Genomic DNA, 23,558 nt, shown 5'->3' with positions numbered 1-23,558 from the left:
TGGAAGAACCCTAGGTGGTTGAAATTGCTGAGACTTGCATAAAAATATTACATGTAGATTTTTGGGACATTTCGAAATTTGGATGCCACTACTGGAACCGCACCCAGGTCTACCGGCTCAGTAGTTACGCACCCCAACCGCTGATCCGCCGTGGGTAAGCAATTCGTGCTACTCTTGTAATGCTGTTGACTACTTTTGGCAGGAAAGGCTTCTTTCTGTGTGATGCAGTACAACAAGCATGTGCAAAACATTTTTCTCTCAAAGTGCAGTTTTTTTGCATTTTCTCCTATACCAAATATGTTTAGTGTACCAGTTCAGTGAGATATGTTTTTTGGTGTTTTAGGCAGATCTCTGACTTTGCATGGGGCTATGAGCTGTCAGCTGCAATAAACACTTCCGGGTGAACAAGATTCTTTTTATATTATTTGTGACTAAGTGGATGAAATGCAAAATGTCAAAATATGAAAACATTTTACCTGTAGAAAGCAGAGATCCCTTGAGTTTCTTTTTAACCATTATGTCCCCTCTTTGCAAAAGCCGTTTTGCTTGTATTTTGTAACTTGAAATCACTTGGGTCTTGACAAAAGTTTTAGCTGTTAAAGGAAAGTAGAACTGGAAGTTCTTCATTGTTGGAACAGAAGACTTTGGGTATAACAGCAAGCATTCGAATGTAGTGCACATAACTAATTAGTCTGGCCTGTACCATATTGATTATTTATTTATTCAAAATACTTTACAGGTCCTAGAAGGGCATTGAGTAAGGGGGGGCAAAATTGCAAAGTACAATAGGAACACTACAATGTGCAGTACAAGACAGAGTAAAAACAATTAGGATTATACAGGGTAAATATAATGACAAGACACATCACCGCAAGCAACAGTTTAGTAAAGGGTACATAACAAATGGGAAGTTCGCATCGCTTGTACTCAGTACACATCTAAAGAATAAGCAGAAGCCATAACAAAAAATCGAATTGATGAAACAGCACAAGAAACCAAACCACAATATATTAGTAACGATGAGAAAAAGAACTTATAGGACAATAAATCCTATAAAATGACACAAACTCAATGAAGAAAATGTTTGTGCAGCTGGTCATGAAATGGTCTGTGATTGCTGATGAATGCGATACTGTCTTGAAGATCATTCCAAAGAAGAATGGCACGTGGAAGGGCAGATGAATTGAAGGCTTGGGTTCTACCTTGTATGCGTTTAATACTGTACTGGTTATGTAGGCGGCGGGAAATGCGTGTAGGTTCTTCGATGGTTCTGTGACAATATTTGTGAAATAAGCATAAAAGAGCGATGGAGCGACGAATTTCTAAAGGTTCAAGGGAGATATCGAATTAGATCTTAGTTACGCTGAAATGAGGACTGACCTTTGAAGTGATAAAACGAGCGGCTCTATTTTGCACGGATTCAAGCAAGTTGACTAGGTACTTTTGATATGGGGACCACGTAGGTGAAGCAAATTCTAATTGAGGATGCACAATTGTCAAGTAAGCCACATTTCTCACGTTATTAGGGGCATTTTATGTAATTATAGACAGACATTTAATGTAATCAGCTACTTCTTTCATAGTGATCTGTGATTAGCTACATCATATGTATATATATATATTTTTTTTTTCCAGATATCAATGTAGGCAACTTGGATGAGCCCCTTGAAAATGGTAAGTTGCAAGGGCTCTTAGCTGTACTTTTCCAAATAGCACACTGCTTCCGCTCCCATTTCTACTGCATTAGCCATGTTCATATGTCACCTTCCGGTTTCAGATCAGACAGATTAGTGCTGCTTTGGCCTGCATGCTTCTTTTGTGCTTGAAGTTTGCAGCCAGGCATGCCAATGTCAAATGAGCAGAGCATTGAAACAATCTAAATTGCATTGCAAAATGCAGGGTCTAAGATTAAATATTGGAAGCTCAAAAATTGATTACCTATGATGCCAAAAGTTTAAACAGTAAAAAAAATATGTTAATTTAAATTTACTGGGAACGGAAGAATGTTAGAATTAATCAAACAGAGCAAAAATTTTAGTGGTCTAATTTGTGCTATGCCTAGATTATTCCATTGCATTCCGGAATGCATATGTGCTTACCCATGTTCTGGTTCTGTTGCCATAAACACAGAATAAGTTGTGATCTTTTAAACACGTGTGTGCTCTGTGCTGTCGCGGAGGATAGTAACGGCATGTGGTAACTGATGCGAGACACATACAGGGCAGTCCACTTATAACGATATTGAGAAAACGGGAAAGTCTGATCGTTATAACCGATTATCGTTATATCTAGACTGGCGGAATGAAAAAAAAAATGAACTAATCCACATATTTTCTCTTGCATGCAGACTTGCCTAACCAGTGATGAGAACGCTTTAAAATGTCTGAAACTCACACTCGCTTGAGCTACAGCTGAAGCTTGACAGTTGCTGTAAGCATCGCTTCCAGTAGCGCATACGCTGGCGGCGGTCCTTTTGCGTGCACAAAACCGATCGGCGACTGGATGAACTGCAGGACATCCTCAGCCTTAATGCCCATATTTTTTCTTGAGGCTTTCAAACTTGAAACCCTACAAGATATACCAATGAATCTGCTGTTTCGTCTCGAGATCTAGCGCATCGTCTTGTTCAGCGCCATCTTTCATTGACGCACAATTAGAGGCATGTGCCATTCCGGTTCTGAATGGCTGCGGAGTGATGGTCATTTTTAGTTGTCTGCTCAGTGCCGGAGATTTCGTCCACGGCATAGCGCCAACATTTTCCATCAGCTGCAGCGGGGAAACTGAACTCGGAAACCTAAAATGCTGTTTCGCTAAATCCTTTTTTGTAAATGTTACCTGGTTGAAATTCTGGGCTTCTGAGAGAGAATATAGGGGTCAAAAGGGGAAGAGAAATACAAAACTTTAGTACATTTTCCAACTTTTGCCAGAACATCCCTTGAACTTTTGCAGCAGATGAACCTTTCTTCAGCTGCGATTGTTATGCTGTCGATGGCTGATTTTTCAGACCTTCAGTGGACCAAAAAAGCATCCAGAATAAAAGCCAGGCAGTTCGAAAAAATGAATTCACACTAAAAAAACATCACTTTATTCACAGAGTGGCTTGAAAAACTTGTCATTCTGTTTCTGTGGGAAAACCGAACAACAGTGGCTGGAGATGGTGCGATATTCAAAGAGGCTCCAGACACCAGCAAATCGCTGCTCCCACGTCACTATGTCAGCGCCTTAATTTTTTCTCCCGCAAAAAAAAAAAAAAAAAAAAAAAAAAAAAAAAAAAAAAGAGCAGTGATGGTCGCGATGGCTGGCTCTGCGGAAGCAGTGGAAGTTGTCTGCTGCGTGCTTTGTTTAAAAAAAAAAAAAGCAATGCTTTCTCATGAGCTCGAGCAACCGTCTGGACTTGCAATGCATAATGGAGTTGGAATGCAAATTTGGTGTTTCCACGTAAGGTCAAACAAAGCATGGTCAATCGACCTATGATATATATTTCAAAATTTTGTATATTGTCACCTGACGACTAGAAAGAAGAGAGCTGCAATTGGTTTTGCTGCCAGAAATTTTTTCGAGGCACAAGGAATTAATGATGACGAGTTGGAGTGCTGCGCTAATCTTCTCTGCGTATTTTGGCCAACTTTGGCTATGAATTACACAGAATATATTAAAATGAGATACAGTCGAACCCCGCGATAGCGAAATCTCGAGAATACGAAATTCTCGCCGCAACGAAATATTTTCGAGATCCCGGCAAATGCCCATAGGGGCCAATGTATTTCGTATCTCTCGGTAACGAAACATTTTTATACCGCAATCCCACGATAACAAAATTTGCTGCAGCGTCGGTCTGCATACTGTCTCCCATATTATGAATAACAGCGTCAAAAATGCACTCAAATTGACCAAACTGCAATAGCGCGCTTGCGTGGCTACAGCGAGAGCATTGGCGCCTGGCAACCTTGCAGCCGGAACAACTTTAAAAACTTTAGCCACCTTGAGCCTGTGCTAGCCACCATACCGGCGCAGCGCGTGTCCTCTGTTATCGGTTCCGCGTGGTTGTTTATCTCGGAGGCTATGTTCAGGGAAGGCAGCCTCGCAGCGACACCATCAGGGGGCGACACTAGATCATCAGCGCTGCACTTTTAGGCCTGCGAGCGGTGCACATGTGTTCGTTGTGTGTGGTGGCGGTGTGTATGAGCAGCAGTCCGCACGTTTTGCGTTTGAGATGTCTCCGCCAGCCAAAAAACGAAGATTTTTGTCTCTGCAAGAGAAGGCTGCCATCATTGCTCAAGCAGAAAAAGGCAGGAAAAAAATGGATATCGCCGACGAATACGGGATTGCGTGCAGCTCACTGTCGACAATTCGTCGTCGTGTCGACAAGGCGCACACGACGACGTGGCAATGGATCACTTCTTGCAGTGTGAGAATAGAACCATGAAGTTGCTGCAAGGCAAGGCTCGGCAAACTAAGCTGACTGACTTTTGGCAATAAATTTTCTTTTTGCGGGCTGTTTTCTATCTTTTCTGTCTCATTTTCGCGGCAACGAAATTCTCGTGAAAGCGAATTTTTTTGCTGTCCCCGGCGATTTCGTTATTGCGGGTTTCGACTGTAGCTGAAAATTGTCTGACGAAATATATGCATGTTTCTATTTGTATTCTGTTAATTTTTGCTTTTATACAATTTCTCAAAATCTGCCCGGGAAACGAAAATTTACCTGCTTTGCAGGCCTTTATCTCAAGAAAGGTTTATGGTAGAACAGCAGTAATTCCACACTGTGTTCTCAGCATACTTATCTATCAAACTGCTAAGACGTATATTTATATTACGTTTCAATACAGAGATATGATCGCGCTAATTTCAAGAAAAAAGAGAATGATAATTTCTGAGGACAATTAAAAAAAATTTTTTATATTTTTTTAAACTTTGTCCACCTGCTCTTCTTTACTTCAGCTTTCAAAATCATTAAAAATATATTGCATAATATTGATGCACTAGTAGTTACAGTAAGTCGTATAAGACTCTTATGCAAGAATTGAAAATTATTATAGATCCGACTTCTTGCCCGCTAAATGTATAAAATGCAAGCAGGATTGGATTTTAGGTTCTCAAAAAAAGCCCAGCAGTACGAAAAAGATGTCGACTGAACTCAGTCACCGGAGCAGTCATGAGCGCGGGGGTATGCACACCCCAGACGTTCGTTTTAAAGGTCCACAGAAATGATCTCCAAGAAAGGTGAACAACGCCATAACACTGATAGATATTGAACCACCCATCATTCTCCCGCAAAAATTTTCGATCTAGCTTCTGCAACACCAGAGATATCTGCATTTAAAAATGACCCTTCCAATTTTCTCTCTCAGCTCGTACGCTGAAGGGAGTCATAAAACAAATATAAAATACAAGCAAGTTCAAAGCTTCGCCCAGAAATACGTCACTTCGACAAACTTCCGGTTGCCGTGCGCTCGCTTGCTGGCGTACTTTCATCAACCCGTCGCTCACACAAGCTTGAGGCGCCTCAGGAGTTCGCCAGTTCGCGCAACGCACGAGTAATACGGTGGTTAGCCATGTTACACGGTGGACCAAATCATGGTTACACTACTAACCGCGATTATTGCAAATCGAGCTTGGCGACCTCGGTTTGCATCATTAGCCGAGGTTATGGCGGCATCTGTTGACGGAGGCTACTTGTTGCCGCCCGAGTGCGTGAAACATACGAGCGGGTCTGCTTCACAAAGTTATTCATTTGCCCACTGTATCACGTTTAAAGATCATTGCATAGAATATGCGGTGTCTACTGTGCCGCCTGACGTCTTTGATTACGGCCGACAGCGCAGCGACTGCGTACTGAAATGAAGCCTTGTCCTGCCTGTAGTATGTTTGAACGGCTTGTTGTTGAGCAAAACGTCAAAAAATGCACGGCCTTAGCTGTAATGAAAGTACACGAGTTTGCAACGCTTGCAGCATGAGATGCCGCGAGCAGGCTGAGGTACGTTACACTTTACTGCGGGGATGGGGTGCGCGAGTGCGTCAAACGACGGCGCCGTGCGTGACCGTCCCTAGTCGTCGCTAGGCCTAAATTGTTTCGCTTCAAGCCGCGGCGGTTGGCGCTTTGGAACTGATCAACGCTGTCGTAAATAGTCTACTTATGAAACTGCCTTATTGTGAATCCTATCCTGCCATAGTAAAAAAATCATAGGATTAACTCTGGCGACGCATTAATCGCAGAGCTAGTACGAGCAGATCAGATCAGCCGAAATGCGCCAGCGGCAGCTGGCTTGAGCAGAAACTTGCTTGTATCACGGCTATCGCTCTTACCAGCAATTTGCTGCGGGTCAGCGATCTTCACGAGGGCTTCATACTTGATATTAGGCTCAGTATTCCAGTTGCCAACAAATTTTAGCACTCTTTATTTCGGACATCGGCTCTAACGATCCGCCGTGTCATTCGCGTACAGTATGCGGGAGGAGGGGCCACAGCGGCAGTGTTAACGGCGGTCGAGGAAGTGCTGCCATCGTGCGGTGCTTGACCGTGCTGTTCATGCCTCGTTAGACGGCACTCCGGTACTCCTGAAACCACATTATATATATAAGATATTTGTAAATGCAGCTTCGTTCCAGCCGATCACTGTGTCACTTTTGTTGTTGTACTTGATGGGCAATGGCCGCCTAACTGAGAAGGGCGGCGCTGTGTAACAGCAGCGAACCACGATTGGCGGTTAACCATGGTTAAGTTTGGTAACCTCGGTTAAGCCGGCCGTGTAACGGGTATAAATCTTAACCATGTGTGCGATGTGCGTGAAGGCACTGACCTCGCTCGCACACGCCTGGGGCGCCTGAGGAGTTCGCGCAGCGCACGAGCAGACGACCTTCGCAGCTACCAGAAATGTGTCCGTGACGTCATGGCTGCAGTGGCCGCAGCGAATGGCAGCTTCTAGCAAAACTTGCCAGTCAACTCACCCGTGACGTCACGGGTTAAGGAAATAGTTACATGCGACACCGCCAAGCGACAACCTCTCTGCCCGCGAATGTCAAAAAACGCCGTTTTTAAAAAATAATAATAAATCGCTGGCTTTGTTCCAAGGAGTTATACTTTGGGTTGATGCTCAAAAGGATTCGTTTTGCACACTGAACACGTTTATCAGTGGCTTCTTGGTGACCATTTCTGTAGACCTTTAAGAGGCGGCGCAGTGAGAGGCTATTTTCGCGTTCTCGACTGACAGAGTTCGAAGCAGTAATACAGGGGTAGTAAAAAGTCCCCGGGCCGCTCTGAATAGCCAGCGGACGGTTGCTGTCTGCTATTGTGGTGCTGCTATCAGATGCACGCCCCGCCGCACACTGATGAGTGTGTGTGCTGAGAGGGGGAACGCCCCTTTTGTTCTTCCTGTTCTTCATGCTTGCTTCTTTGGATTTCTCTGCTCTGCAGCCTGTGGTGCGACAGAAGACCGTTCGCCGGATTGAAGCATGACGCCGGCGTCAATATTTAGTTGAATTATGTGCGCTCCTTCATGCTTTTCACTTTTTTGGCGTCCGATAAGATGCATTTCCCTTGATATCAGCTCTTTCACAGCATGCGGGGCCATCACTGTGCCTTCTGTAATCGTTTAGTATGCTGGCAATTAACTGCACTTGAATCGGGATAGAGCACGCATTATTTGCTTCTGCAGGGTACTGCTGATCCGTAATTGTCATTTCACTTTTTCAGGCATCATATTAATTAGTGTGTGCTAACACACCAACGTACATAGGTGAAGCACTTCATCTGCGTGTATTGGGGAGTTAGCATGTGTTACTGACACTTCTGCAAAGTATTTCATGGCTTTGCACGTAGTATGAAATGTCAGGGCTACGTTTTTGTGCTTGTGCATTTTTACGAGAATAAAAAGCGCACTTTCTAATATTGTCAGAAAACAAGCAGACAATGAATGTATTTCACGAGATGCAGCCATATCCCAAATTCCTTTAGAATAGTCGATAGGCTCTTCATTCCGTCCCGCGATTTTAGATTACGCTCTTTTTGTCGAGCGGACCAATACCGTATTTACCGTATTTACTCGCATGATGCTCGCACTTTTTTTCGCGAAATATTGATGCCAAGTTGGGGGGTGTGACAATTATGCGAGGAAAATTTTTGAGCAAAGGTTTTGGAGCGCTAAAAGCAAATTTAAATAGATGTGAATCGGGATTCTTCGGCCAGCTATTGTAAATATAACCAAAACATTACTTTCAAGCAGAACTTACCCTTGTTATCAAAGTACAGGGTCGCCAAAAGCACAAATTGCTAGAGCACTTTATTTGCCTCACGCAGTCTTATCACTGCCCATGTTTCGTGGTATAATGCTCACAGCAGTCCATACAGTTCTACTCTTGATCAGAGACTTGACCCTAGTCCGTGCCAACTCTGCAATCGCTGTCTCCAGAGTGTACATACTACGCAGAACTCATTGGCACCGAAGTGCCTACTGGCAGCGCGGTTGCTATGCTGTAGCGCGTACTCCAAAGCTTTCAGCTTAAAACCAGCTGTATAACTTGCATACCACCCCATCGCGATGTGACGCCAAGAACACTGTAGTTAATGACGAGACGCGGTGACACCTCGCGAAATCGTGACTACGAGCATCATGGAGGTAGTAAAAGAAAAAGACGCGCATAATCTATGATGATGATTACCCAAGCACGCTATCGCCGCCTGGTAGCGCATGCACACAACGAGGCCGGCTAGGTGCAGTAGCGCTCCAAAGATGGTGCTTATTACTACTAGCAGACGACTCTCGCGGTGGTAATATTGGTGCTGCGATGATTATGCGAGGGAAAAAAAAATTCCAATTTTTGACGCCCAATGTTGGGGGTGCAAGCATTAGGCAAGTGCTAACATTATGCGAGTAAATACGGTACATGATTGTTAGTCAACTCGAATATAAGTCGACCCCCTGAATCACATGTCCTGGAAAAAAACAAAAAAAAAAAACATGCCGATGGATGCTTTCGACAACAAAAATTTATTGCCTTGCTACACTACTTGTCTCCATTTCAAATCCCATATTTTGATGATTTATGCTGCAAGCTTGACCTCCAGCTGTGTATAGCATACCAACTGTATCCCTTGGAAGCCTCTTCGCCGGACATCACAGTTGAAAGTTTTGTCTCTCTGCTATTCCTGCATAGCCTGTTTAGAACCTTTTAATTTACGGCCCACAGCGCAGTTGTTTCTTCAGCATAAATGATAGCCGCCTCCTTGAACACTGCGCGGAACAAGTGCCGAATGCTTTTTTCACTGGACAGCTCATGACGAAGCATGTGACCGGTCGTAAAGTCAAAAGTGCGAACATGGGAACCGTGAACCACATGCGAACTCAACGAACGATTGGTGTTGGCTCTTCCATCAACAGACGATACCCCCTGCAAGTGCCGCCAAGTCACGTGACTCGACACGACTGCTTGTGATAGAAGCTACTCATATCACACCTGTGCAGCCATACATGTTCCTAATATTTGGCATGCATTCCTGAAAGTTAAATGGGCTTCGTTTTATTTTGCGCAGAAAATCCTCATATACTGCCGAAGTAGCGTCTTAAAAAAGACGCCTTGACGATATTCGCTCTTCTAAGGCCTATCACTAAACAGTTCGTAAATAGACATACTCAACATGTGTGCCACGGCTTGCAGTTCATGGTTGCTTTCGTAAGGTGCATGTGCGCACTGATCTGAGCTGTCCATTTCCAAACTGCAATAAAACTTTGGTTGGGCCTAGTTGGTTCATGATTTCCTACGGAACTGAAGAGTGCAAACAGAAGACAGACTGTTTGCGCTCTTCAGTTCCGTAGAAAATGATTTCCAAACTGTTCTTTGGCAGGTCATTCATTCAACTGTAAGAGCGTAGTCATGGGCATATGCGCCCTTTTCACATCGTTGCATTGCCATCGTATGTATTTTGGCTTTGCAACTCAAAAGTGCAATACACAGAACTGTAAGCCCATTGCTGTCATAGACATGGTATGTATATATTGAGAGTGTGCATGACTGCCTAAGCGCCAAATGAAAGCTGAGGTGTCCGCAACCCTGTACTATATTATACCATACTATATACTGTGTGTGTGTGTGTGTGTGTGTGTGTGTGTGTGTGTGTGTGTGTGTGTGTGTGTGTGTGTGTGTGTGTGTGTGTGTGTGTGTGTGTGTGTGTGTGTGTGTGTGTGTGTGTGTGTGTGTGTGTGTGTGTGTGTGTGTGTGTGTGTGTGTGTGTGTGTGTGTGTGTGTGTGTGTGTGTGTGTGTGTGTGTGTGTGTGTGTGTGTGTGTGTGTGTGTGTGTGTGTGTGTGTGTGTGTGTGTGTGTGTGTGTGTGTGTGTGTGTGTGTGTGTGTGTGTGTGTGTGTGTGTGTGTGTGTGTGTGTGTGTGTGTGTGTGTGTGTGTGTGTGTGTGTGTGTGTGTGTGTGTGTGTGTGTGTGTGTGTGTGTGTGTGTGTGTGTGTGTGTGTGTGTGTGTGTGTGTGTGTGTGTGTGTGTGTGTGTGTGTGTGTGTGTGTGTGTGTGTGTGTGTGTGTGTGTGTCGCCAACCATTTTTGCGGACAAGGCGGGATCCAGGACCCGGGAAAATCAGTGAACGTGAAAAAAAAAACGTTTTCTGCGCAAAATCAGCTTTACAAAAATCACGAACTTTGCCGCTGCCTATATGTTTTGTTTATAAGTCAATAATAGGGAGTTATCGCATAGCGCGATCTGCTACTATGATCAGCTTCTGCGCGCCGCCTATGCGCACGCGCTAGCGCAATCTGATACGATGGGCCCATCGGCCAGTGCGGACACACTAACTGGTCCCCACGCGGTAAGTATGCACGCCGCTGGGAAGCATGTAACTTGCCGAAAGTGGTCACCACATGCGCAGTGGTGCCCTGCAGTAGCGGATCGTGCTAAGCTGGTCTGCTGATCTGAAAAATCGAACTTTTAGATACCTTAGTGTCCGCAATATCGGTTGTGAAAATGTATACTCTCCTATGGGGCGCGTGATGGTTCCTGAATGAAGTTTGAAATATCATGCTAGTCCTAATTATTGCGGTCCGAAAAATCGGTCGGCTGCTGTATACTCTACTATACTCTTTGACTATACTATATGCCTCTGCGGTGGTGACGAATATATCAGTTCGCCCGACGAAAAGCGTGGAACCTAAAAGCGAGGGACGGGTTTAATAGCATGTCACTTCATCTTAAACATTTGTGACATGACCTCATGTGTGAAACGAATTGGTTCCCCGCTTATTTTTTGATAATATGAAAAAGTACTCCTTCCATTCTTTTGGGAGTGGGAAGGCGAGTACAGGCACTGAAAATGCAACTGTGGTAGTTCATAATGCGTAAAATGCATGAAATAATTCGCGAAAATAGTAACACGTGCTGAAGTCCCAACATTCACCGGTCTTCACGTGCGTGAGGATACTGAACATGTTCGCTAATACAAGGTTCGAGAGGTTCAGCTGGAAGTAAAGCAGCCATGGAAACCTTTCAGAAGTAGAAGCAAACAATGCGTGCTCTACCCCGATTCGCATCCAGTAGATTGCCAGCAAATGAAACGATTAGAGAAAGCACAGTTGAGGCCCTGTGATTGTGAAACAGCTAATGTCGAGGTAAATGCATGTTGTCACATGCCAAGAAGGCAAGAAGTATAGAGAAGCGTGCATTGCTGAGCTAAATATTGAGGTCAGCATCACGCTTCACTCTGGCGAATGGTCGTATGCCTAGCCACGGACTACAGCGCAGCGGAATCCAAAGAAGGAACTTTTTCACTGCTTTGTCATCAAGGAGAGAGAACAAAGGGGCCCGTCTCCCTCTCAGTGCATACCCTCGCCACCGGCGCATGGTGGTGCATGCATCTGATAGCAGCGCCGCACTAGCGGAGAGCAACCACTCCTTGGCTATTCGGAGCGGCCTGGGAACTTTTGACGATCCTTGTACATCTCGGGTAACTGTTCAACGCATGTGAACTGGAGCTTCGCTATTATACCCACTCTTTGTTCGCATCGCAATGAGGCATCCATTTCTGCATGTCTTGCCTCTTCCTTGTCCTTCTCATGGTAGCACAGCTGTTTTATTGTTTTGAAATCATTATACAGATGTTCATCACATAAAATTGCTATGATACAAAGGATTTTTCTTTTTTTTTATAGGCCCATTCGATCATTCAAACTTTTGGTTTATTCTGACATTGTTTCTGATCCCTTGAAGGGCAAATTGATGAGATTTATTTTCTTTTCGATACGAGTTTTAAGAATGATACATGTAATGACCATATTCTGTCCTTCACTTCTAGTGAATCTGTGACTGTAATCTAAAGATAGAAATGCATTTCAACCAGAGGAAATCACTGGCATCATTAAATTAGAAAAAGGCATGACAGAATTTGAACTACACTAATGCAATGTTAACAGTTTTCTTCGATCTCTGTCAGGGCTATTCCAGATCTGCTGTTTCGCTTGAACAGTAGTAGATTTTAAACAATCCAAAAGACTCGACAAAGCGTCTTATGGTAATCCCAGAAGAGGACTTCAGAGTATATTCTAAAGAGTGGAAGGAATTGTGGTAAATCGTGCAACTCTTAAAAAGCCAACTGCAATGAAGCTTTCTTCCCCATAAAAAGGCTGTTTTCTAGTCACATGCTAAGAGGGAGTCCTACATCCAAGAATGCATTCATATCCTCACAAACATAGTTATTTCTGTAATGAAGACACTTAAAAGGATGGCCATTACGAAATGCTTTAAGGGCCGTAAAAAGAAAAAAATCATGGAACCATTGGGCACAGTAGGCACGGCATTTCTATGGCTTTTTATTGCCTGCAGAAACTGTAATGAGCGGGCACTTGTTGCAAGCATGTACAGCAAAATCTAGCTCATTCGAAAATTGAAATACCGTATTTACCTATGTCTAACGCGCCCTTGATTCTAACGCGCACCCAATTTACGTGACCGAAAGAGAAAAAAAAACTAGAAGCCCTGATTCTAACGCGCACCTGGCCGATTGCCATGAGCAAGAAAAAAAAAAATTGCAAGCTCCGATTCTAACGGGCATATGATTTATTGAATGAAATAAAGCGCGTAAGCATTTGCATATTTTCAGTTAAAAACGGGATCTGTACTCGCGTGAACTTAATCACTGTCGCTCTCTGAACACATCTCGGCTTCAGTGTGCCATCCATGACATTAGAAATGCCGCATTTCTTGAATGCGTTCACATCCATAAATGAGGAAATCCCAAGCCAAGCTTCGCACACCCACCTGGCCATTTGTCCATTTCAGACAAGCTTCAGCCTATTGTTGGCTGTGAACGTGAGACAAACATTCATTAGCCACTCATTGTACAGTACCCAAATGGGGTCCTTCATGGGCTCGTTAATGCACACACCTAGTGGCAGTAGTTGCGAGGTCATTCCACCAGGTTTCACCACAGTGGCAATGTTGCAAGCTGCAAGCTTGTTCTCGACAAGCTGGTCTAGGTGGCTGTGGAATGCGACCAGAACAAGCATAGAACGTAGCCCCGAGCTAGTGCATGGCCTCTTGCGCCGTACACAGTTAATCCAGTCTATGACGAGGTCGAAAACTATCCTGCCTTTCTTGTTGGCGTGCACCTTAACACCCAAGGGAAATTTCAGACTTCGGGAGCGTCTTCCGTTTGAATGCAAGAAAAGGTGCCAACTTACCACCACCTGCTGTAAAGGCAAACATTGTGGTCCCCGAGTCTTCCCGTTGCCCGACGTCAGCATGCGGACTTTTTTCGCGCCGGTCAACTCCACTGTTAGTATAGCCAGACATATCGATATAATGGTGTTTAGTCGGTGTTGCCGACCTGCCCAAGTTCATGTGCATTGCTGTGCCGTAAAGTGAGAACGTATCACTGAAATGAAATCAGCTTGTCTTCGAAACCCTCCGGTAACTTGTGGCACACACCAGTTCGTCTACGAAATGAAAATTGTCTGCACTTCATGAATCGGGAAGCTCAAGGGCCTCCACTTTTAACACCTCGGTAGTCACGGGCATCTGGTCCACCCACAGCTACCTCATGAAGTCGGCCAGCTCATCTTCAAGGTCTGGAAACCTCCCCGCTTGCGGATTGTGGCGGCCTTTGCTTGATATGTTGCATTAAGTCAGCCAGCTCATCTTCAAAGTCTGGAAATCTCCCTGCTTGCGGACCGTGGCGGCCTTTGCTTGATATGTTGGTCCAAAGATTGACTTTTTTTCAGTCATCACCACGCCAAAATGACGTGCTGCTTCCCTATTGCCGCTCTCTTCAGCACATACATTATCTTTACGCTTAAAACTGATGCCCCTGGCGGACACGATGTGTCTTCATCGCCGCTGCGGCATTCATTCATTGGCAGGAGAGCCTGGGTGTCGGACAACGACAACACCGCACCGATTGCAAATGGATCCTGCAACGTTGGAAATGCTGAGCAAATTAATGTGCTGCTATGTACTTCAATCTGACGCGCATGCGATTTTAGCACCTATTTTCGCTGAAAAGAGGTGTGGTTGGAAATGGGTAAATATGGTGATTTGAACTAGGAGTGCAGTCTCGGCTGACATTCATGAAAGTCTATGGAGTCGGATGCTCATTAATGCAAACATGATTAGACTCGCACCTGTTAATTTGGACAGCAGGTCATGCTGCCCGCACAACCAGCAATCACCAGAGTGGACCTTCCCAAGCATGAATTGCATTGAATAGTGCACTTCGTGTGCACTATGGCAGGCATGACGACGATTGGAAAGTCCACTATTTCTGAAATATAGCCCAGTCGGGCAGTTTCAGTGTTCCTAATTTCATGCTATCGTGCTGCTGCAGTCGGGTGCGCGCTTTGGTTGGCTGCACCATTTCTAACGCTGGTTGGCAGAATGGGAGCTTCTTTAGCCCACTCTTACTCCTCTGATGAAACATTTTCATTCGCTGTTGCTGGCCATATGCAGACCTCATTTCTCTATGAGATTGCACGTAGCATGGTGACACTCCCATCGTTATTTCTGCTTCCCCCTTCAAGGAGCTAATTGGCCTTCTCGCCAGCTGGCGCTGTCCTGGCATGTGATGGGGCTATGGCTGGCCATTTAGATGTAACGGGAGAAACTAGATTTGCACATGTGTCACTGGTATATTATTTTTATTTGGGGATGGCATTGTGCTGTTCTAACCACTAAATGTATTGTCCTTGCTTGCTGCATCCATGTGCTTGCTTCGTCTGTTTTTCGAGTACTTTAAAACTGCTTGCTGGTCACATACTTCTCACTGTCTGTGCGGTGAAGCATCCTCAAAACGTAATGGGTCATTTGTAAAGAGGCACCACTGCTACTACATAGATGTGCAAAAAGGTTAGCAGAGGCTTTTAGGATTTTGAAGCAGTTTAAGCTTGCATTCCCAGCAGTCCACAGTGCTGAGCAGTGCTGAGTGCATCTTGGTTTACGTCGACCTTGCCTGAATGCGGGGCATTCGATGGCACCACACCATGGTAAAAAATGGAATGTTTTGAAAGTGTGAATGCGCCAGAGAAATAGGCATTGTGCTAGTGGTGATATTGCACAGAAAGACTAATGCAGCTTTTCAGAAGCAAAGAATAATGAAATAAGTAAATGAAGAATTAAAGTGGTGGCCCTATCTCATTAATTTGGCCTTCAAGGGACCAGGAAGAATGTTAAAAATATTTAAGGGCCCTAAAAACTGCCAAAAACAATTTGCATCAAAGCAGTTTTATTTAACAAATACCTGGATTATGGTTGTCCGCACAGTTGAGATGAGAGCTGAGAGACAATTTTTTGCAGATTTGTCAAGTGCTTTGCTTTACGAACACTGTTTGGAGTGTTGAAGAATCGCTGCAGAATCGTAAGTGCCACTGTGGCCCTTTTCGTAGTGCGATGCAGTGGTTGTGGTGCCTCATTACGAACAGCCCCGTTGCGTTTTGAGGATGATTCACCTGCATGGACCATGACCTATGTGGTGCAGCATTCTCGACTATAATGTTTCAGCATACTCAGAGCAGCGAAGCGCATGGAAGCAAGAAAGAAAAATATGAGTCGGCATTAGAATGGTGTGAAGGTGCCCCAAATTAAAACTAAAAGGTCATTGACTCATGCCGCAGCGTCTGAAACGGCATAACTGGCCCATGCATGCTCGATGGCAGCGTCGGAATGGCATGAATTTAAGAGAAGCAAAACTGTATGTTGCTGTGCAATGGAAGACTTCCAGTCATCATTATGCCTGCCATAGTGCGCAAGCTTCAGATGCGCGGGCACCACTGTTCCATGAAGTTCAGGTTCGGGGAGGTCGACTTGGACGATCGTTGCCTTCGTGATCCATCGTCCGAATTAACCGATGCAAGCCTGCCCATGGCTGAATTAGCGAGCATCTGATGTCATAGACTTACTACTTCGGTCGGGACTGCACTCCTAGTTGGAATTTTGGAACTATTGAGGGTCGAATAATGAGATTTTACTGCAGGGAAAGGCAATTAGAGCAAAGCTCACGCCATAAGGCCGAGATGGTATTGGTGCACTGAAGGTCACATACCACCATGCATACCGCGATTGTCCAAGATTACCACCACCTCTCTGGTCTAGCTGCGTCTGGTTCGTGAGCTCATGCAAACAGCATGCTTGTGGAAGTTGGTCTTGTAGCTTCCGCTGCATAGTCATATAAAGTCGCTGAGTGTAGGTGTCATTCACTGGCGCCCAACTGTGCTGCCAGCCGCCATGCTTGCGGTGCACGTAACAGACAAAACACCTTCGCTAGCATGCTCTCCTCACATTACGCATTCAGATTGCTGCTTGGAATTTGTGAGCGCAGGAGATTTGGCTGGCTGTTACCATGCGTGGCAGCAGCAAGAATGATCAGAGTTTGGTGGATGGCTGGTCGGTTGGCCGGCATCGAAGTTATAATTATTCGAGCCAACCTGCCTACCGTTGCACTCTCCGTACGTTGGAGGGAAGGGAGCGACAAACTTTCTCCCCCCACGTGCAAAATAAGATTTGGACGGCTGACCAGCGATGGGGGCCACGCTTAATTGGCTGTTGGCCGGAGGCTTGAAATGTACTCATGTTCAATGGCAACATAAATTACTTACATACACACGCACACACAAAAGGAAAAGTAACAAAGCACAGTAGCATTATATAACAAAGGTGCAATGTTAGTATCAAGCAGAAAGATGATGCAGGCAACTATGAACATGAAGCAGGAAATGCCAGGGAAAGAACTGTACAACTTTACTAGCTGAAATTATTACTGAACCAAAGAGCAAGACAAGAAACAATAGAGTGACGAGGTAAAGAAAAGATTGTGAGGGAGTAGCAGGAAACGATGGCTTAGCTGGAGCTATCTGGCAAGGTCCGGTCGCAGGGAGTGTCAGGCTGCAGATGCTTGCTGCAGGGCCGAGGTGATGTCTGGAACACAGGTGGGTCTGGGGCCACGTGTCTCATTGCGATAAACCCTGCCCAAGCTTGTTGACCGACCCTGGCTCGCCCTTGCACACCCTGGCTGACCTTGCACATCCGTCCACACGCACCGATTTCTCCAAGCCGACTGACGTGCGTTTCTTTTGCCGCCGTCTCCTCTCTCTAAAACCGGCTGTAACCTGACACTAGAGCCCAGGAAGTGTGAACTAAAGTCCCTTAATATTTTGCAAGTATCGACACTCTCCTCCGCGCCGTTCTTTCCTCCTCGATTCTCCTCGCAAGACGGCGGCGAGCGCTGCACACGACACGCTTTTTCTCCTTGGCAACCACCGGCTGGCCGCAGCAGAGTGAAGCGCGAGCTTTTGGGCCAAAATTTTGAAAAATTGAAAAGCACAAAATTTTTGAAAAAATACGAGAAAAGCATTGAGAATGCCGAAAGTAACGTTCATGAAGAAATTGGTTTCTTCTTGGAACTGTTTGAATAGGGAATACTGATAAACAAAGCTTTCAGGCGAGTTCTGTGCTGCAGACACTTTTTAAGTCAATTGATAAGATGTTTTACTTTGTGCACCTAGTCTAGCACTGCCTCTGACTTTGTCTGTGTTTGTTTTTTAGAGCGTGAAATCTGTAACCGCGGCAAAACTTCGGAAAACGATCCAGGCTGGTGCTTTGAGCTTCAACATCAGAGGTCAAATCAGGACAGTCTATTTCGCTACTGTCAAGCTATCTGTCTAAGCATAGTATATGTCACGTGATCAACCATGAGTTTGGATTATTGGTTAATTGTGCATGTATTTTGATCAATTACTAGGCCAAATAATTAATATTTAGTAAATTGTAATTAAAACCAAAATTTTAGCTGCAGCATCGAACCGTATATACCGTTGGAAAGCTTAGGCCAAGTGTAATGGCACTGTGCTTGTTAGTGATCCGCATTAATCTTTGTTAATTAGTTAATTTTGTATAAAACCAAACATTGAGCTGTTACTTGCCGCTTCGAGGCAAGGAACAAGATCGCCACGGCAGTCTTGATATGATGCTGATGGAGGAATTAAATAATTGTATGAGTATGCGGGCACTCACTGACTTCGCGTGTGGTTAAAAGACAGCAGGGTACACTGGGAGAAGTGGTGGGCCCTATTGCCAACACACTGCAGTTCTGGGGCAAGCATGCTGTGGCCTCAAGCGCTATGTAAAAGAGCGTAACTTCATTGAGCGCAACAATCAAATAAAAAAATTACAGGGTGCACATAAGTCTTCAACGTGCAGAAATGCGAAAGCATATAACTGCCAAATCATTAACTATCGCTATCCTATCTATCACTAAATCTACTAAAGCAGTCAAGTGACCTATCATAACTGTCACTATTCATAGCGAACACTATCACCTCACTATCCGGGCCTATTACTATCATTTACTATTAATATCCATAACAGTCACCATCATTAGCTATCACTATTCATAACCATCACTATTTAATCTGATGCCGTCTCATGACCCATTGATATAACTTACGTTGTCAGTCATATCTCTTTTATCTCATAATATCTGACGATACAACTATACATTGACCTTTATTTCTTGTGCTTTCTTGTTTTCTCATAAATGGAGGTGGGAAATGAGCAAGCCACAGAAATAACTGACTACTATCAGCGCGAGGTTCATGTCTCTGTCGAGGAGGCTTCCTTTGCTTCGGGACAGGTCGGTGAGAGAAGATTGACGGAACTGTGTTGGGCCTCAGCTTTTTTTTCTAGTTCGTATAATATTCGCGGCTCAAACTGGTCTTCAGTGAAATGTATTAAGGACATAGAGCGATGAGGTAATCACTCAGGATAAATGAAAAAAAATCTTCTTGCATACAATTGAAATGAGTAATATGTTACAGTGCTAAGAATTGTTGCTCGCAAAATGTTCCCCTATTTTTACATTATAACTATAATCATTATTAATTGTTTAAGTTTCGCAAATACAGCAAATTGATGCAAAAATTCTGGCTGATTTGATATCGATGGGAAAACTTTTCCCGCAGTAAATGAATGCGCGGAATTGCGGTTTTAGAGCTCCAGCTTTCAAAGTGAAGGTAACCTGCCAACGTCTAGTAGTCATGATCAAAGTGAAGCGTGTGTGATCATGTGAACACCCCCTGCACATTGGTCATATCCCTGATAAAACGTAGCCATACTTTTTAACTTACGGATGCGTGAAAGCATGGCAAGACACATTCAGGAATTGAAAAAAAAAATGCAGTACGACCTAGCTAGTGCTGATTACCCGCAATACCGCGGGTGTACTTGCCAAAGAGTTTTTCGGGGCCAGCATTCATTGCTCCTATGTAATCTACGCACACTACAAGTACAAGCTGGAAAAACTAGCTCCTCTAAAAGCCCAAATTTTGATTTTTAGTAAAGGAGGCCAGGGATCCAAACATAATCGCGACCAATGCAATTGACAGGCTGTTCTTTTCCAGTTATCACTGACAGCAAAAAGCAGATTATAGTGCAGTATTTTTGACTACAGAAATCGACAGCGTATGAAATGATGCCTCGCAGAATATTGAGCATGCTGCAGAGGACAACCTTATTTTTATGCAACGAACACGTTGCCGCCACAACAATATTTAAAAGCTAGTAGGAAGAATAGAAAATGCAGCGTCAGGTGACTCGTTATTACGGGGAGTGAGAAAGGAGCCTTACGTCGCAAGCAACTCTGTTCTTTCTAGGAATAAACTTCTTTCGACCAATCTTGTGAATACATTGACTCTTGCGCAAGCCGTCACACTTTCCTTGAGGTATCAGGAATACCGCATAACCATATTCAGGCCACTTGCTGCGATTGTACGCGCAACAGCACGGCATAGAGCTTGCACACTGCAATAAAAGCACAGCGCGCAATATTCGCTTGCCGACTCTAGGAGAAAAATGGCGCGAAGGAAAAAGAAAAACACAAGGAAAACGCCAGACGCGCGTTCATTTCCAAGGGCAATGGCAGGGAGACCAATCGTCAGCCGGCCTTCAGGGAAGTGGCGCGCAAGGGATGAGGAGGAGGCGAGGAGGTAGTGCTGCGGCAAAGTTCAATCGGCGTAACTTTCAAATTATCAAGGGGCTTTAGTGTGATTGGGATGGAGCGCATTTGGCAAGCACTCGCAGATTATGACTAGCAGCTTACCGGTTTCGTTCAAGAGGAAAGTATACAACAGTTGCATCTTGCCTGTACTCACCTATGGGGCTGAAACGTGGAGGCTAACCAAGAGAGTTCTACTTAAGTTGAGGACAACCCAGAGGGCTATGGAACGAAAAATGGTAGGGGTAACATTAAGAGATAGAAAGCTTGTAGAGTGGGTCAGAGAAATAACTCAAGTTACCGACATTCTAGTGGAAATTAAGAAGAAGAAATGTACATGGGCAGGACATGTGGGAAGAGAGGATAACCGATGGTCGCTGAGGGTAACAAACTGGATTCCAAGGGAAGGAAAGCGTAGCAGGGGGCGGCAGAAAGTTAGGTGGGCGGATGAGATTAAGAAGTTCGCAGGGGTCAAGTGGATGCAGCTAGCACAGAACCGGGTTAAGTGGAGAAATATGGGAGAGTCCTTCGCCCTGCAGTGGGTATAATCAGGCTGATGATGATGATGATGATTTAGTGTGAACATGCACCTGACTCATACGCTTCCAAGAAACCAACTTTACGGACCAAAATTACAGAGACGACCAGGTGTCAAGCCTATGTCGAATTCACCAAACCCATGGACAGTCTGACAGGAGAAGGTCATATATTACCCCTCAGTGTAACTGACAGTCGTAGTGGCCTACATTCGAGACTGTGCGGCCAGGTCCGAGTTTCCCTTCTTCAAGGCCGGTCCACATCGTCACTGTAACAGTAAAGCGCTCAAGGCAAAAACAAAACAAAGAGGAAATGCTGCGGAAACCTCATTCCCAACGATGGGTCGAACTCAACCTGGGTCCCCGCTGCCACAAAAGTGGGAAGGAGCAGGGCAGGCACCAACTTTGTGGCAAAGAAACTATATCTGGGATGTCTAGCAACCGGGCAAACTGGGAATTTTCAGGGAAATTTTATGCACCGGGAAAAATCACTGAAATGTCAGGGAAACCATCAAAAATTTTGCCAAGTCAGGGAAAATGGCACGATATATTCTGCAGTGCACTTTCAGTTTAAGCTGGTGCACAGCAAGCTGCCAAGCTTGCGTACAGCCATATTGAATTGGCTCGACATTTTGCAGAATGGATGGCTCGCGTGCTTTGAGGCTTGGCATCAGTGCGCTTTTGATTTGCAGTAAACTTTTGATATTCTTAATGACCATTAACACTATTACAGCCTTCTCTCTATTGTAAATTGTAGAATATGATTAATAAATAGCTTTTTGTTGTGAATTATTTGTCTACGCTCATCATCATTAGCAGCTACATTCTTCAGCCTCTTCACTTGTCAGGGGAATTTGAACTGAAATAATGAGGGGAGATCTGGAAAAGTCGGGGATTTTGAAAATAGTGGCTTGCTGACACCCTGTATGTTGCAAATAAATGCCACCTCACCTCGGATGGGCAGCTGTGCTGCTTAGCGCTACTCATGCCGAGGTTGAGAAAACAGTCCAACGACGCCGTGGGGTGACTGGAAGTGCAGACAATAATGGTCAAGGGCTGCAGCACTTCTGTGAAATTGGAGAGTTGGAATTTGGAAGCCTTATTGTTACCACGCTAGAGATATATTTTGTTGCGAAAGCAACATTACGCCAGGTTTCGCCTCTTCGCGTAGTCGGTGGCCAATGGGCACGAATGGCCTTCCATTGCCTAGCAACCGTTTCAGCTGAGCTCCACCAGGTAGTGTGGTTGGCGCTGCGCCGCTACCACTCGCTCCCGCCAGATGTGTGCGCCGTGGGCAGAGGAGAGGAGGTGACGCTTTGCAGATATAAGCACGCTTCACCTCGGTGGAATCGGCCTCCATGGCATTTGAATTCACGTTACCTCTATGCCACGAGCAGGAGCTGGCAACTCTGGTCGTTCCTTTCATATGGGAGGGTGATATCAGAATCAGCCTGCCAAAACCATTTGCATTCTCGTTACCCCTGTGACACGCAGGCACGTCCATACGGCTTGGTTGAAGCGTGACTTTATATGTGGGCTGGTAACTTAGGCTCTCGCGTCATACCCTTAAAGGATGAGCTTAAGTGTCACCAAAAATGTAGCACCTTACACTGATAGGGTGTGATAGGGGAATAATGTAGCAGGTAAATGAAGCTTCCGCCGTTGCTTTTGTAATTCAGCTAGGGTTAACCAGAGCTAAACCACCTGTTAAGAACTGGGGAAAAAAACCTGGCGCAAAAAGTAACACACACGTGAGAGAGACAAGGGAACTTTTTGTGTGTTACTTTTTGCGCCAGTGTTTTTTCCCAGTTCTTAAAAGATGTTATATCAACTAGCCTGGCAACATACTTTATAGAGCTAAACCACAGCTAATTTTTTTTTGTTCTTTTACACAAAGGTGGCTATCCACTGTCGCAATGGTCGCTTATTAAAGGGGCATAGTGACGTTCGCCAGGCCACTAATTCTACCTTCCCCGTGCCATAAAGCCCAATCATAACGGCAAAATCGTAGCACCTAATATTTTTATACACTTCAATAATCAGTGTTTTGGCACCGATGTGAGCGACACACGACGGCAAAGTTAACGGATATGACGCTTCCTTCTTGCTTGGGTGTAGATTGGTTGAGCACGCACTTTCGATTTTACAATCGAATGTTCAGTTACTATGCAGAACACAAATAAAAGGTGTTTTTAGTTGCGCGTATGTTCTTGGAGCGCTTGTAAAGATAGGGACTGTAAACTCGGGTAAATGCGGTGTTATCAACAAGCGCGGAGGAGCGTCTGCTTGCTGTGATGATGGTGATGCTGACTTTGCTCTTTGTAGCGGTTCTGCATTGCCTTCTGGCACGGTGGAACCAAAAAAAAAGAACAGAGAAAAAAGATTGCCAAGTCGCTGTACAGGCTTTACGATCACAAGCACAAAGGTCACACAGCAGTCGCCAACCGCCGCCGAGGTTGCAGAGCTCCCCTGCCACCAGAATTCGAGATGCTGCTTTGTGGTCTCCCTTTCAACATGCTTCTCAAATCCCAAAGCAGCTGACGTGTTCGAGTCTCTGAG

At 44.8% G+C, this 23,558-nt stretch overlaps 1 protein-coding gene across 3 annotated transcripts in view; it reads left to right on the top strand.

Annotated features, from left to right (window-relative positions):
• LOC146205598 (uncharacterized) overlaps positions 1-23,558 on the top strand; it is a 99,322-nt gene that overhangs the window by 54,868 nt on the left and 20,896 nt on the right. For 2 of the 3 annotated variants that reach the window (XM_084590286.1, XM_084590288.1), the window contains one exon: positions 1,636-1,674. The exons of the other annotated variant lie outside the window; for it this stretch is intronic. In XM_084590286.1, coding sequence (XP_084446412.1) covers positions 1,636-1,674 — 39 coding nt within the window. The remainder of the gene's footprint in view (positions 1-1,635; positions 1,675-23,558) is intronic. 3 annotated transcript variants of the gene reach the window in all.

This window comes from Amblyomma maculatum, chromosome 1 (genome assembly GCF_055883805.1).
Source record: "Amblyomma maculatum isolate TAMU_Amacu chromosome 1, ASM5588380v1, whole genome shotgun sequence".
Taxonomy (NCBI): domain Eukaryota; kingdom Metazoa; phylum Arthropoda; class Arachnida; order Ixodida; family Ixodidae; genus Amblyomma; species Amblyomma maculatum.
Note: the sequence above shows the minus strand (reverse complement) of the source record. Positions and strands in the feature narration are given on the sequence as shown.